The sequence below is a fragment of the Malaya genurostris genome, chromosome 2, assembly GCF_030247185.1.
Source record: "Malaya genurostris strain Urasoe2022 chromosome 2, Malgen_1.1, whole genome shotgun sequence".
In the NCBI taxonomy this organism is placed as follows: Eukaryota; Metazoa; Arthropoda; class Insecta; order Diptera; family Culicidae; genus Malaya; species Malaya genurostris.
This window is the reverse complement of record NC_080571.1, coordinates 3,582,966-3,597,657: the sequence shown is the minus strand read 5'-3', so window position 1 is coordinate 3,597,657 and position 14,692 is coordinate 3,582,966. Positions and strand designations below refer to the sequence as shown.

The 14,692-nt window shown below is 36.6% G+C and overlaps 1 protein-coding gene across 9 annotated transcripts in view; it reads right to left on the bottom strand.

Moving 5' to 3' along the window:
- The window catches only part of LOC131430001 (FERM, ARHGEF and pleckstrin domain-containing protein 2), a 111,936-nt gene that overhangs the window by 30,586 nt on the left and 66,658 nt on the right, over positions 1-14,692 (bottom strand). For 7 of the 9 annotated variants that reach the window (XM_058594606.1, XM_058594608.1, XM_058594601.1 and 4 more), the window contains exons 3-9: positions 6,654-6,984; positions 6,465-6,588; positions 6,153-6,396; positions 5,932-6,092; positions 5,782-5,856; positions 1,126-1,238; positions 377-751 (exon numbers count right to left, since the gene is read on the bottom strand). In XM_058594606.1, coding sequence (XP_058450589.1) covers positions 377-751; positions 1,126-1,238; positions 5,782-5,856; positions 5,932-6,092; positions 6,153-6,396; positions 6,465-6,588; positions 6,654-6,984 — 1,423 coding nt within the window. The remainder of the gene's footprint in view (positions 1-376; positions 752-1,125; positions 1,239-5,781; positions 5,857-5,931; positions 6,093-6,152; positions 6,397-6,464; positions 6,589-6,653; positions 6,985-14,692) is intronic. The other 2 variants (XM_058594610.1, XM_058594609.1) reach the window with 1 other exon arrangement.

Genomic DNA, 14,692 nt, shown 5'->3' with positions numbered 1-14,692 from the left:
TTCGAGGAGTTTTTTGATAACGTTCTATTTGATCAGATACGAGGCTTGCCTAACTCTAATAACTGATTGTCATGGATTCTTCACGCATTAAAAAGGCCAACAATGCATTCAACCATTGAAAAGAAATGCCTATCACGCCAAACACCTTAGTCAATCGGAAAATCATTTGCTAAAAATAAAATTTAATCAACCATTTCATTGTACAAACTAAAACACTGTTCAGATGTGTTGATGTTGGTGTGACAGATGACATATGTTCAACTTTCATTCAATGATTTATGTTAGTTTTATAAATTTCCAAAACGTGTACAAAAACAAAAAAAAAACTCTTGCTCCATTTGAATCAATTGAGAAATGCATAGGTACTTCTACTTACCGGAACTGAGACCGTCTTGACGTACACGAGCCCGATCGACTTCTCGCACATGGCTGCTGTTGTTGTTGTTGTTGTTGTTGTTGTTGCTGCTGCTGTTGGGGTGATATGGCGAACTCCATGTGCCCCCCGGTGAGGCAGATCGGCTCGAGTCCTGGTTGCCCGACTGCTGATGGCGGTCCCCCGCCACCGTGGATGTATCCGTTCCCATTTGGGTAAAGCTCCTCGTCGGATAGGTCTCCACCTGGGCTTCCGTGAGCTGAGAACGGTTGCGGCCGGTAGGACTGCCGGGTCGGGGATCCTCCTCCATATCCACTGGTTTCCTCATCTGAGAAGGCGTCTTCAAGACGTTGCTCTGACTGCGACGCTCCCATTCCGCTATGGAGTATAGATAGAGACACGAAGTGCAAGATTAGATCAGCTCTCGAATTACGGAACGCCTAAGTGGGGTCAATAAAAAAAAACTACATCTACAAATGCTGAAACTAAAAAATAAATACTTGAACGTAACTTTACAAATTTCAGCACATTTTTAATTCGGATCAGTGATTACCAAGTCTAAACGTTGCAAGCAATTGTCAATATTTTTCAACAAACGGTGCAAACGAACTACAAGGTGAGTAAATCAAAAACATCATAACAATATATAGACTAACTTAAACTAAACGAAAAATAAGAAAAAAAGTACTTAAAGAACGAAAAATAAATTAATATAAGTAAACGAATCAATAAATAAATTAAATAATACAAACCGGTTTCGATCGGAAGTAAAGGATGAGCCGAGATGCTTTGATTCACGTTACATGAAGTGCGTGATTGGCTTCGGTTACTTGAATGTAGAGGACCCTGACGGAAAGACTGAGACCTGTTTGTAATTGGAGATTCAAAAAGAGAGAAACACAAAGAAAAAAGAGAGAGAGAGGTATGAGAAAAAATAGCGTGTCATACGAATAAAAACAGCAAAGGGACTTACAAATACTAATAGTAATGATAAGGAATGAAGTTGGCTTTATTTTATTTGTTAAGCTCGACTTTATGTATGTGACCGCAACGAGCTTGTATGCTAACAAGAAAAGTGAAAGGTAAAGAAAGAACAATTGTGCAAAATGCAGGGTGCCAATGGAATCCTAGAGCAGCAAACAAATTTACCGTAGTTTATCATTCAGTTGACGAAGAGAGCAAATGAGAATGACCATGAAAATATATTATGTCGATATGAACAATGATTATGAGTGGAAGCTGCAAGGGCATGAATTATATTTATATCCAACTAGATAAGCTAATGCAAATTTTCATTGATAATTAAAGATGGGCAAACTGCCGTATCGAGTTTGGGAAGAAAAAGTTATATATTTTATTAGTGGATGGCTGTGGTGATCGATATTCCATAAAGTATCGATCAACAATTTAATGTACGCTCGTTATCAAGTTCTTTCACTGTTTTTGTTTTCTGTTGTGGGTAACAGGGCGCTAAAATGAATGTGATCAAAGGAAAGTTTCGGTACATTTTAAACATTTTTTTGACAAATGGTCCCGATACCGTAACAGCTATTTGTGCGCAATTTTTATCAATTCCGTTCAGGATTTGATGATGATGAGGATGAGAACTGGACCTTTTAAGGCCATCGTCCAAGTACCATGCGCGAAAATCGGTTATATGAAATTCTTTGAATTTCTATGGAAACTGTGGAAAGTTTTCCCCAAAATGCATCGTTTTTCGAGATAATTGTGAAAGATCACAAAAATACAAATTTTAATGTTATTTTTGATTAAATTAAAAAATTCCGAATTTTCCTGCCGTTTTCGTCCTGCAGATGGATATAAAAATTTTTCAGAGGTCTAGGTCTAAATGTTGTTTGATTCGGGAAATTTTTTAAAATTTCCATCGAAATTTTCCTAAAACCACCCTCGCGCATGGTACTTGGACGATGGCCTTGAAGCCAGCGATTGACTTGAAACGTTCAAAATTGTCAAACAGTCAATGTGTCGTGTTTCATCAGGACAGCGCCTGGCCACGCACTTCTATAGTGACTCAAACTGCGGGAGCTTGGTTGGGAAGTTATGATGCACCCATCATATATTCAAAGCCGGATTTTCAGAGATTATGATCTTTTTGTGCATTGCAAAACTTTCTTAGCGATAAGGGAGAACAATGAAAAAAATTACAGGAGTTTCTCATCAATGAGGATAATGATTTCTAAAGAGGCTACAAAGCAACAAAGTAAAACTCTCAATGCTAGTTACAACCTTTGCTAAATTCATTCAAGAACTGGTCAGTCAAAATTGATGTGATTAAGATTGCGGCAATTTTACACGGCACCCTAAAATTGACCAATTTGAAATATTTTCTACATAGTAGCGGAGTTTAGGCCGATATAATTACTGGAAGCTCCAACGAAAAAAGTACTGAACGTCAAGGTAAACTTCACGCAATGAGCAGTTCTATTTTAAAAATGTGATATGGACATGGCTTTTTATCTAAAAATTAAACCTTATTCTGGTGCCGTTTATCTCTTCGTTATTTCGTTTTTGATGTAATGGTAACTCTTAGTTGACATCAAATCACATTAGTGAAAGTCGGCGTTCGATTTTTATATCGAAAACATCCAAACAGATTGGAGAAATTAAATGCGAATGCTATGTAATGAAAACCCTGTAAGCACTTGAAGAAACAGACTAATTGAGTAGAAAAACCGAGCATGCTTCGCTTTACTCGTCCGCCACAGCCTTTAATTATACTCCTATCTCTATGGAAACCCATTCGCCAAAAAACACACACACCACATCGCAAGTCTATCTTCACTTTCTGCTTCACTGTCAGACGCTGATTTGAGAGTTTATTTTTGTCTCTTTTGCTGCCCATTGGGTTGATGATCTCAGCTGATGTGTGGTCGCAGCAGTGACGATTGTGATCTCGATCAACAGAACACTTTAGAATGAAAATGTTCGATGTTTTCAAAGTGTTTTGTTATTTAATAAGCAATCTGTAGTTACTGACTGAAAAATCTTTCTCCCGTAATTTTGGGAAGGTTGAGCAGAAACATTTATCAATTAAAGTGTCTACAGAAAAAGAAGCTGTCTTTTCTGAGCTACCTGTAAGTTGATTGACAAATTGGTAAAATGACACTATCCAAATTCGGTTTAATCGTGAACAACGAAAATAATTTCAAGTGATAGTGTATGTCGCCTGTTGAACCAATAAGAAACCGGATAGAAGATAGAAGATCGAGATCGGAGATTTTTAGTTTTAATTTTCAAGTGTGTAGTATAGATTTTTGAAACTCAGTATCAATAATTTTTGGTCAAGTCATAAAGTATACTTTTATCGAGTGAAATATGCTGTTTTTTATGTTAAAAATATATAATGAACATCGTATTCGGTTGAACTTTTTTAGCTTAAAGTCTCAAAATGTTCTAGTACCGGCTGCACAGCTTTAGGATAACTAACCCCTGTAAAATTTTCTAGCGGTCTACAAAAAGCAAGTGGCCATATGTTATTTTTGTCATAATCTTCCCTATAACGGCAACTTTTCTTTACAGAGTGTCACATCTTCGACAGGTATAACTGTCATTCTGGTCATCTAACTGTCACTGTCACTTTCAAAGTTTTGTTCAGTAATCTTTGATAATTCATCATGGATAGGTTTACACCAGAGCAACACTTCCAAATTGTGAAAAAAAATCTTTCGAGAACAATAGTTCAATTCGTGAAACGCACAGAAAATGGCGTAATGTGTTTGGCGTTCAAATTAGAGATGGGCAATTCGTTCGCGAACGGTTCAAAAGAACTAGTTCTTTTGAAAGAATGAATGACCACTAGTTCTTTTTTTGAGAACGGTAGTTTTTCAAAGTCTCAAAGTCATGGACAATTTTTTTTTGCTCGCTCAGTCTTTTTCGGCCTACGAAACCTTAGTTCTAATTGGAATCTCGGTTAGTCATTCAACTACTAAACTAACTATAAAGAACGAACGAACGGCTCTCGAGAACTAGTTCTTTTGATAGAACTCGGCATCACTGAACGGTTCTTCGAAATGAACTGTTTTGCCCATCTCTAGTTCAAAAAGCATTTTTGGTTCAAGTTTGTGAAAAAACAAAATTGCCATTTTTGGAGTGAGAGCAATCCTCACGAAGTTCTCGAGACCCTATTACATCCAGAAAAGTTCACAGTTTGGCGTGGAGTTCACGCTGGTGACGTCATCGATCTTTGATTGTTTAAAAATGAGGATGGAGCCAACATCACTGTGAATGGGTTTCGTAACCGTGCCATGCTCAACGTTTTCTTCATACACTGCGGGCTACCTTATTTATTTAGGACTGTCTTCGGTGATCATGTCATCTCACGTTTTGGCCCCGTCAATTGGCCGCCTAGATCGTGTGATCCGACATCCCCAGATTTTTTTTTGTGGGACTACGTTGAGTCGCTGGTCTATGAAAATTAGTGCAATACTTTGGATGCTTCGGAGGACGATATTGAGCGTGTTACATCCCGATTTGTGTGAGAAAGTGATCAAAAATTGGTTTGATTTATAAAAAAGTTGTGACACTCTAAAAACACCCTTTATAATATTTAACGAACGAAAAGTGTTCAAGATTCGAGGGCCTTAGTGCTTGAAATGTTTTCCACTGGTTTTACGAATAAGTATTCTTAACTTTTCACAAGATGTTTTCGATCATCTTCTCTATAAGCCATTTATGTTACGTCACTGGCTATCAGCGAATTAACAAGGTATGCTTTGGAGATAACACATAATGACTGCTAACAAACAACTAAAATTGATTGAACGTATTAGAAAACAGTTACCTCTCTCTATTAAGAGTCGGAGAACAAATAAAAAAATAAACAATATGAATAGGATTAAATAAACAGGGAAAAGTAGAAAATTACGGTTTTATCTTAAAATGATAACCTGTCGATTTGGTGATTGGAAGCTAGCACACATCAGAGCTCATAATCAACAAAACCGAATGGCGTTACTGAAGCGTCAAACGAAAAATAATCTCGAAACCAATATTCATAGAAAACAAACTACTAACCGAATCGAACACGAAAAATAAACGGAAAGCTCGATGAATTGACAAAAGTCATTTTCACTGATGGTAGGATTTCCCTTTGCTGACGCACGATGATAGGTTTACAATAACAACAACAAAAAATGCTGGAAGCGTATGGGATGAGCATCAAGCATAAATTATGAAAGGATTTGGGAGCAACGTATAAGTAAGCAACTGTGAAAGAGGTGTAGATTGCTTATAGTCGTACGTATAGATTTCTTTTTTTTTGACGAAAGGAAATAGCGCAGTACAGAAAAGAGAAAATACGAATTATTGGGACAGAAAGCCTCGTAAATGTCTATGTGGGTAGGCCGAAGGAAAGTCTTCTTAGGGATGGTGTGAAAATCAATATTTACCTTTGGAACGTTTGTCGCTTTACGTAATTGTCGCGTACGAATTCGATGATTTGTTTTTGCGTTTTACCACTGTACCTGTGAACGAAAACAAATAGAAATTCAGTTTTGGTAAGAAAGCGGATGTTAACTGCGGAATCAGTTATGTGTTACCTAAAAGAACTGCCTCTGGAAAGAACTCGGGCTTTCCGCCTCTGCACATTCTGAACCGTTGAGCATCGGAAGAAGCCATGATTTTCGACACACTTTTTCCAGAAATTTTTACATTCGTTGCGACCTTCGAAGAAAAACTCCACCGTGTCTTTGTGATACATCTGCGTGAAAACATTATCAAAATAACATACGAGACTGTCCGCTTTCTAATTGAAACTCACATAATTTTCCGGATGTAGCTTTATAAGGAATTTTTTCCGCTTGAACGAGATTTTCCGTATTTTTGCCCAGGAAAAGGTGTTGATTCGAGTGATACCCTGAAAAACGGCGATGCCCATGTGCGCTACTGCTAAATTTAACGGGACACCTTCATGATCTTTCGCAGGATGCATCTTCATGCCATATAGTTCACACCGACGAGCCGTTTCCAGTAGATTTAGGTCTGCTTCAGCCGGGGATTGACCACTGTGTAAGATAGAAATAATGTACTGTATGATAAACTTGACTTGATGTGAAAGCTTCCATTGACTTACAGGTGTTTCTTGTGGTTTTCCATTATCCTTCGCTGCATGGTGTGGTCCTGCTGAGGAACGAATCGATATGACGACAAATACGTGTGATCTGGATAATCCTCCGGGGCGTAGTCTCCGCAAGATGCTAAAATAGTGCAGATCAACCGTTGACTAGTTGTACGACTATTATTGCAACATAATCTTATTCACCTTGTACAATGTAGCTGGCCATCAGAGCTGCCGTGTTATCATTACACTGCAAACTCCCGGTCGCCAGATCCCGTTTGACCTGGAGGCAGAACAGGTACCGGGTATACTCCTCCTCCAGTTGCAGCGGATCAGGTGTGTAGAATTTTACACAGAATCGCAGCATTGGTTCGATGAGTGACAGGCCAACCTGCCGGTTCAATGGTTTTTCCAAATCTAGCCAGTACTTGGTTCCGGATGGTGCCTCCTGATATTCCAGCCCGAAATAATCTGCCTCGAGCAGATTCAGTTGGCGACATACCTGCTCGAATAGCACCTTACCAAGGGCTTTGGCCTGTGGGAATTAGAAAATAGAAAAAAAAGTTAGAATGTGAAACGAACCAAGACTTTTATAATAAATCCCAATCAAAGTCACAATGCATCAGCAGAATATATCACTGATTCGAGGGTGAGATAATAATTTCGTATTCTGATAGATATATAACTCTACGAAAGATGAAATTTCGCACTTTTGTTTGATTGACTTGTGGTTAGTTCCCTGGAGAGGAACGAGTGAGAAGACAATGTTGAATCGAGCTTGGAATAAGATTGATTTATTCATATCTCTCATCCGATTTTTTTTCAGAGAGGTGGTAGATATTGTTGAAGCTCTCACAGGATTTCGATTATGAATGATTCTGTCGAACCTAGTGCTTATTTGTTTAGTTAACATGCGATCCGAAATCCAGATAAGCATAAAAAATAAGAATCGTATACACAAACATTGCTGATATTGCCAAAACAAACTGAAATATAAAAGACCTGTCATAAACTTGGCGCGTGAAGAAACTGTCAAAAGAAATTATGTAATAATCGTACAGTTTCAAACAAAGTATTGTTTCTGTCGCAGATAAGTTTTTCTCTTGAAATTTCAGCCTGAATCCTTTGGGTCGAAAGTCTAGAAGAGCAGACGCGCTAAGAATTGTTAGGCATTCTGATCTAAAATCCAAACGCGAATTGAAGAGATGCATGAGACTGGATGGATATAAAGGCTATTGGGTAAAGTAACATACTCATTCCTAAAGTATTTTTTTTATAACTGAAGGGTTCAATCGTCCGAACAACGCCGTAAGCAAACTGAGTTAGTTTGGTAAGTGTAAAGATAAATTTCAGAAAAAAAACCGATGAAATAGTTTTAATATTTTATACGACCGGCACACAACAATTATACACTGAAGTCTTATGCGAAGAATATCCAACGAATAAAAACCGTAGAACTCAGATACGGAAAGTCGCATAAAAGAAAGTTCAAAAAACTTTCAAAAATGATATAAAACACACAACTGGAAAACTCGTAAAGTAAAATCATACGGTTTATATGCGACTTTTTGTATGCGAATTTTCAAAGTGATGTGTTTTTTTATGCGAATTTTCAAAATTTTTCGTTTTTTGTTTTGCCTTAGAAATGCGCAAAACGTCGAGATCGAGTGTTATCTCCAACAAATTTTTTTAGTCGACTTTGAGATTTAGAAAGTTTTTAACAAATAAAATTGTTGAGATCTATACGTTTCATATTTTTCTTGATCTGGCGACAATTTTTTTTCTTTAGTTACCATCTATAAGAAATCGAAATTTACCCAAGTTTGGTGATTTCGACGCGTGCACTGAATAAGAAAACCATAAAAAAAACACGCACAAATAGAAAAAAGTGCTTTTGCACAAACCAACAAAATTCCTAAATGTTCAATAGAAATTGGCTTTTAGTGTAGTATCCGTGTATCAACATAAAGGTTATGACATGAAAATTTTTGAGAAAATAGGTAAAATGTGAAATCATCATCATCATGGCCCTGGCCCTTCCCGAAATCAGCCAATTTTATTGATTGTTTTTTCACATCTTATCTACTTATACATATGTTATACGCATAAATTTATAATAAAAGAACAGGATTTTCGTTCTTTCAAAAAACATTTTCATGAGTGCCTAAACAGCCAAAGAACATAGCAAATGCTCCTTCAGATTACACCGTGAAATAGTGGCTTCGCAAAACTCCACTACCGATCAAGCTCGCAGCGAAAGACCCTACGAAACGGATTCAGTAGATAGTATCGAAACTATTTAAAATGAAGCTGAATGTTTCTAAAGTGAATGTGCGCGAAGTAACAGATGCTACAAGGATTACTACTAAGCGCACACGTCGTAGTTTGGGAAAGATTCTGCAGATTGGAAAGATATCCTGCTTCTGGGTGCAAAAACAACTTGTTCGGGCGAGTGCATTTCGGAAGCATGTTTGGCTATGCTGATGGAAATTTTGTTGAACTTTTGGTGCCGATAAGTAACTGTTCATGAAACCTAGATTCATTTTTATGCGCCCGATTTCCCGATAATAAACTAAAATCCTTACAAGTGGTCCGAAGCGGCCTAGGAAGACTCCATAAGGAGGAAACGTCATTACGTCTGTTTTCTGGCATTATCATAGTATACTTTTGGTAGACTAGCCTAGAAAGGTTTAGTGGAAGTAAATTTGTTCAGTGAATATCCATCAAAAATTTGCAAACTAGAAGGGTTTACTGAATAGTTTTAAGGTATTTTTTTCTCTTCAAATTGATAGTTTTAACACTCATGACTATGGTATTCAAAAACTATAAGTCGACAAAATTTAATATAATCTCTTGGGGGACGGGTATATCGTGAAGGTTTAGTCGATGCCTTTCACGCAGCCCACCTGGGTTCGATTCCCAATCTTGCACATGGGGATAAAAAGCTGGCCCTGGTCCGAAGAGATGAATGACCTTATGGTTAAAACCACTACAATCGAAACCAAAAAAATATAATCTTTCATCTTTTAACACTACAAGATTTTTGCTTCAATCCCTCACAGTACCATCTTCTTTGAGCAACCATATGTCAGAAAAAACTTGATAATTTTACATAAAATGTGCACTATATCAATTTCTAATAAAGACCAACCCATAACTGATACTTTAGAATCTACAAAGTTATTGAAAGTATACCAAGAATTAGATACATAAGAAGATCATCAGATAGTTTCTTTTGGGCATCTCCCGGAACGAAATCCTGGGTACGGAACTGGCTTCAACACAAAGTGGCTTGCGGAAATTCTTTGACGTGGACCAAAAGTCGTGATGGCGAAGTGCAATCTATGTGGCAAGAAATATACATATACTGGTGACACAACGCCACAGTCGACAATTTTAGTCTATTTCGAAATGATTACTGTTTAGTATCAATTGATACTTACAGGTATCGATACTTTATTGCCATTTGATACCTTGTATCGATACCCAAAATTTCGGTATCCCGATACCTTGGTATCGATACTTTGCTTTCCGAGTACCATCTCTATTTCGACCTCAAATACTGGTACTCTCGGAAGCGCGACCGGGAACCCGTATAGCCAATATTAACTCAATTTAGACCATCAACTAGAAAATTTTACAAACTAGAAGAAATTTCTGTTCAGTTTTAAGGAATTTGTTGCTTTTTACATCGTTGCACTTGAAAATATTTTATCTCGATTTGTAGAAACTAAACTAATGACTACTGGGAAAAGAGGGAAGTGAAATTAAACTAAATGTTGTACTTCCCTGATAGTACGAAGAGAGACGGTATAAAATCGGATTTTTACTATTATTTTCCTGAATTTTTTTTTCTTACAGTTTTTAGGAACACGCCTGATATGATTAGTGCTTTGAAAGCCATCATTTGAAGTGTCATTACGCGAGAGATACCGCATGAAATGTGTGAAAACGAGTACCAATATAGGACCTATCAGATCAAACTGCATAAAGCATAAAATTGCCTTCACAAATAAAATGCAAATAATTGAGGTCTGACTTTTGTATTATTTCTATGTTACCATGCTATTGAAAATGTCATCCCTTTGTACTAAGCTCATGAAAAAGTCGTATCAATTAAAAAAAATCATCCCACAATGATCAAATATGCATCACAATTAAATCATGTTGTCCGGTTTCTAAAACGGGCAAAAGTATGTCGCGTATAAGCCATTAGTTTGAAATATTCAATATACCTAGTTCGGGATAATTCATTGCGGTCAACCGATGTCACTGTCCTGGAGATCCTTTATAAACGATGCGGTTCATGCCAACGTTGCTTTCGTTGTTGAAAAATAACGACTATGAAAAGTGACAGAGTTGATAGGTATTTCGGAACACTCCACCACTCCTGTCACCAGCGAAATGGAAAATGTGTGACATAGAAAAACATATTATTTCACAACATGTTAGTGAAGAATGAGAGACAACAGGAGCGGATGTTGTAAACAAAACGCTGGTCTTGTACTGCATAACTCGAAGGCGTGATGCCTCGGTTAATAACAGAAACACACGGCAAAACGATTCGAGAATGAAAAGCAGCAAAGGATCATCCTCTGACCTATCTAACCGACGCCTGCAAAGGGAAAAACTTGCTGTTTCTCTTCAGTTGCACAAAATGGTGAATAGAAAAATACCAGACTGTTTTTAGTTCACCACATTTGTACTCTACAAAGCCGGAATCGTGGTCGTTTATTGAGATAAGTTTGTTTGGAGTTCGAAAATCTCATATGATAAAGTGGTGCGGATCGTGACCTACATTTTATAGCCAAGTCCGCTTCAATTTATTTGAATATTGTTTTACTAGATGGCCTGATTATCCCAGATGATTCACAAACTGAGATAGAATGTAACTGGAAGCGAAAACGTAGAATGAAAAACACTCAGGTAGTAATTGAGTTATATTTGAGCTAGTTGAGTAGTTTTATACTCGTTTAAAAGTAGAAGAAGCTTACAAAACAATAATCAGTTTCCGCAAAGTTCAGTGCAACTGTTGAGATTATAAGGAAATTATTTGTTTCAAAACTTTACCGGGCGTGTTGTACCAAAATTGAAATTGTTGTGCCAAAATTGCGAAAATGAATATTTGGAGCTATCTTCTGCATAACGATGCTTTCTGTGAGCAATTCATCTGTGATTGTTTGTAGCTATTTGTGTAGTATTTCATCACAGATTTTTCATTTATTAGGGAAATAAGCTAATACGAGACACTGGTTGAAAAATTGGACCAAGAGTTTTCTACAGAATCAACCTTCGGTTCCGAAATTACAGAATGAAAAACTGCGATAGTTTGCTTTGGCAGAAGAAGTAAATATGAGGCAATTTTTCAAAAATAGTAAAAAAAAGAAAAATTCCAGAATTTGATTTTGATCCGATTTCTGATTCCGAGGCTAACAGGTGATAAATGTTTAAAACTTCAAACCGATGCACAGTGGTTCGAATCAATAAAAAACGTGGACATAAATCAGTAACTGACAAACCGTTCTTTTAATGCATATAGTTGCTTTTAAGAAACTATTTACAAATATATACCGCGTAATTTGATTCTAACCCTAATTGTTCATGGCCTACTTTGACTAAAAATATAAGCATAATTTATTTTTTACAATAATTATAGGAAAATATATTCATAATACAATTTATTTTCCAATGAGAATATCCTGACTACTATTCGTATGACTCATTTTCAAATGAATGGTTAAGAAACGGAGGGCGTCACGCATCTGCTTTTTCCGTAACTCACTTTTACATCTCGTCTTAAAAATCGTGTTGCTTCGCGGAAACTCAATTTATTTACACGTTTAAACATGGAATCTCTTCGTAAAGGTTTATACTTTTACAATAATTTATCATATTTTGTTTAGAAAACATTTTTCCATTTTTTAAATATGTGTTGAGTTTTTGATAATTTTTCGGATTTTCAATAATTAAAACTAGCTTTGAAAAGGCCTTAAAAATTGCATCGAGTTCCACTAAGATTTTTTGCTAATATTATTAATTGTCAAAAAGTAAACAAAATAAAAATCGCAACAATTTACTTAAGTTACGCGTGGCATATCTTCAGCAAATATACTTAAAATGGTTTTTTTCTTCAAAATAAGATAAAAAAAAATTTATTCGAAATTGGTACTACCCCCTTAACAAAAATTAAGGTGCCACTTTCAAAAGAAGCGTTTTATAATATTGTAAAACTTCTTCGAAGACACGTTAGCTCTTAAAAATCAGTGAAAGTCAGTACAGACTTTTGACCGCCTTTTTCCAGCTTAGGACCACTGTGCGTTGTATAGAACGGTGATGCAACAAATTGTAATAAATTGGAAGCCTAACTACTTTAATTTATAGGTCATGTTAGTTGCTAGACACAAAATCCGACATAGACTATACCGATTCCAGGAGAACCGGAAGCAGCGGTCAATACTCACTCACCGAAAGTAGTTGTCGATACTCGCTCATTTTACGCACGAATGGTGAAACTTAGATTCGAATAAAAGGTCTCAAATTTCCAGATCCGACTTCCGGTTCCTGAGTTACCCGGTGATGAGTGTTTAAAATTTCAAACCATTGCATAAAACGGTGATGCAACAAACGTTGTTTTAAATTATGCTTAAAACTTTTCCTATTTTTAGACTTTGTTAGTTGTTGGTCACACGAATAGACTTCGGTTATACCGGTATTCGGATTCTGAGCAGTAGAGCTCATTAATTCAGCTGGTACTGAATTTTATCGACGTCCGACCTTCGGATCCAGGATTACAGGAGGAGTTGTAAGGTTTGTTTGCGACAAAATCTGGACAACCGTAAATACGTATATCTCTGGAAATACTTCATCAAATGCTCGTTTCACGGAAAATCAGATCAAATAGACCTTCAACCTCTTTCCTCTATTGTGACGTACAACTACATCTTTCTCCTAGAAACACTTTTTGAATCTCCTTTGAGACGAGAGTAGTTCTGATAGGCTCACATCCATGTATAGCAACGCTGTATACTACCTTTAATGAATTGTATTAATTTGATACAGAGGAACCAATGTGTAAAATTTTTTGATAGTGGCTTCCAGTGACGTTACAGAATTATGTTATAAAGCTTTGTTCGTTGATTTTATGAAAATCGTGCATAAGTCGAAATTGCTGGTCGAAATATTGATTACTTTTTTTATATTTTATTTTAAAGTGGAGATTTGTGTCATTTGGATACAAAGAACCGATTCGGGTGACCGTACTGCGAGATCTGACGAAACAGATTATACAGAACAACAGACCTAAACGAGAGCAAACAATTGCTATAAAACGAAAGCTTTTCCAACTGTCATCAAACATCCGACGTATCTCTATCCCCGAAAGCAAAGCATTAGCAATGGCTCTTATAGCGTGAAGTTTTTCCTGAAATGCTCACATTTATAAAGCTGTGTTTTGTCTGTTGCTGTTCCGAAGCAATACCACTTTTTCTAATGAAACTTAACGGTGAGGTGTTGTATGCTTTTTTGCTTTAAAAATTGAAAAGTTTGCAGTACAAGCTACGACAAAACAAAAAGTTTTTAGTAGTATGCATATTAGTCGCGACGATTTTTTCTAGCTATCCGTGCTATTGGAATCTTGCATGAAACCGGCCGACAAACAAAACGAGACGGCAAACTCTTTGCGCATTAACTCGAAAACATTCATCAGAAAAACAATTCCTTTATTCAGAGTAAAACTTAACATAGACTGGTTCTGGAAGGGTATGATCAGTACAAGGAAAAAACAAACAAACAAGATGATGAAAAAGGAAAAGAACGGAAAATTGCTCGAAACCAGATGAAAAATTGAAGTACGATAGTAATTGTTATTATAACCATCGTACCTTGGTTTGACGAACTGCGATGGTATATTTATAGCACTCAGAGGTTTTCGTCATCCATCGTGACAAACAGCTAACTACGATGTCTTCCAATATCAACCAAATTATCTTTGTACATCAGCTTCATCCTTTCAAACACAATAAAAAAAATGAAAGTAAAAACCATCCATTAAACCGCTCGAAACTTATCAATGTGTTTTTTTTTATAAAAAAAAACGGTTTGTCAGCTAAAACAGTCAAAAGAGAACCACACAAAGCAGATGAACAAACTCGGTAACTTGCGTTGAGGCATGACACAGACTCAAAGGAATTGTGATTTTCATTGTAGCAGGTGAAAGAAAAACTTACTGCATTGCAGACGGAAGG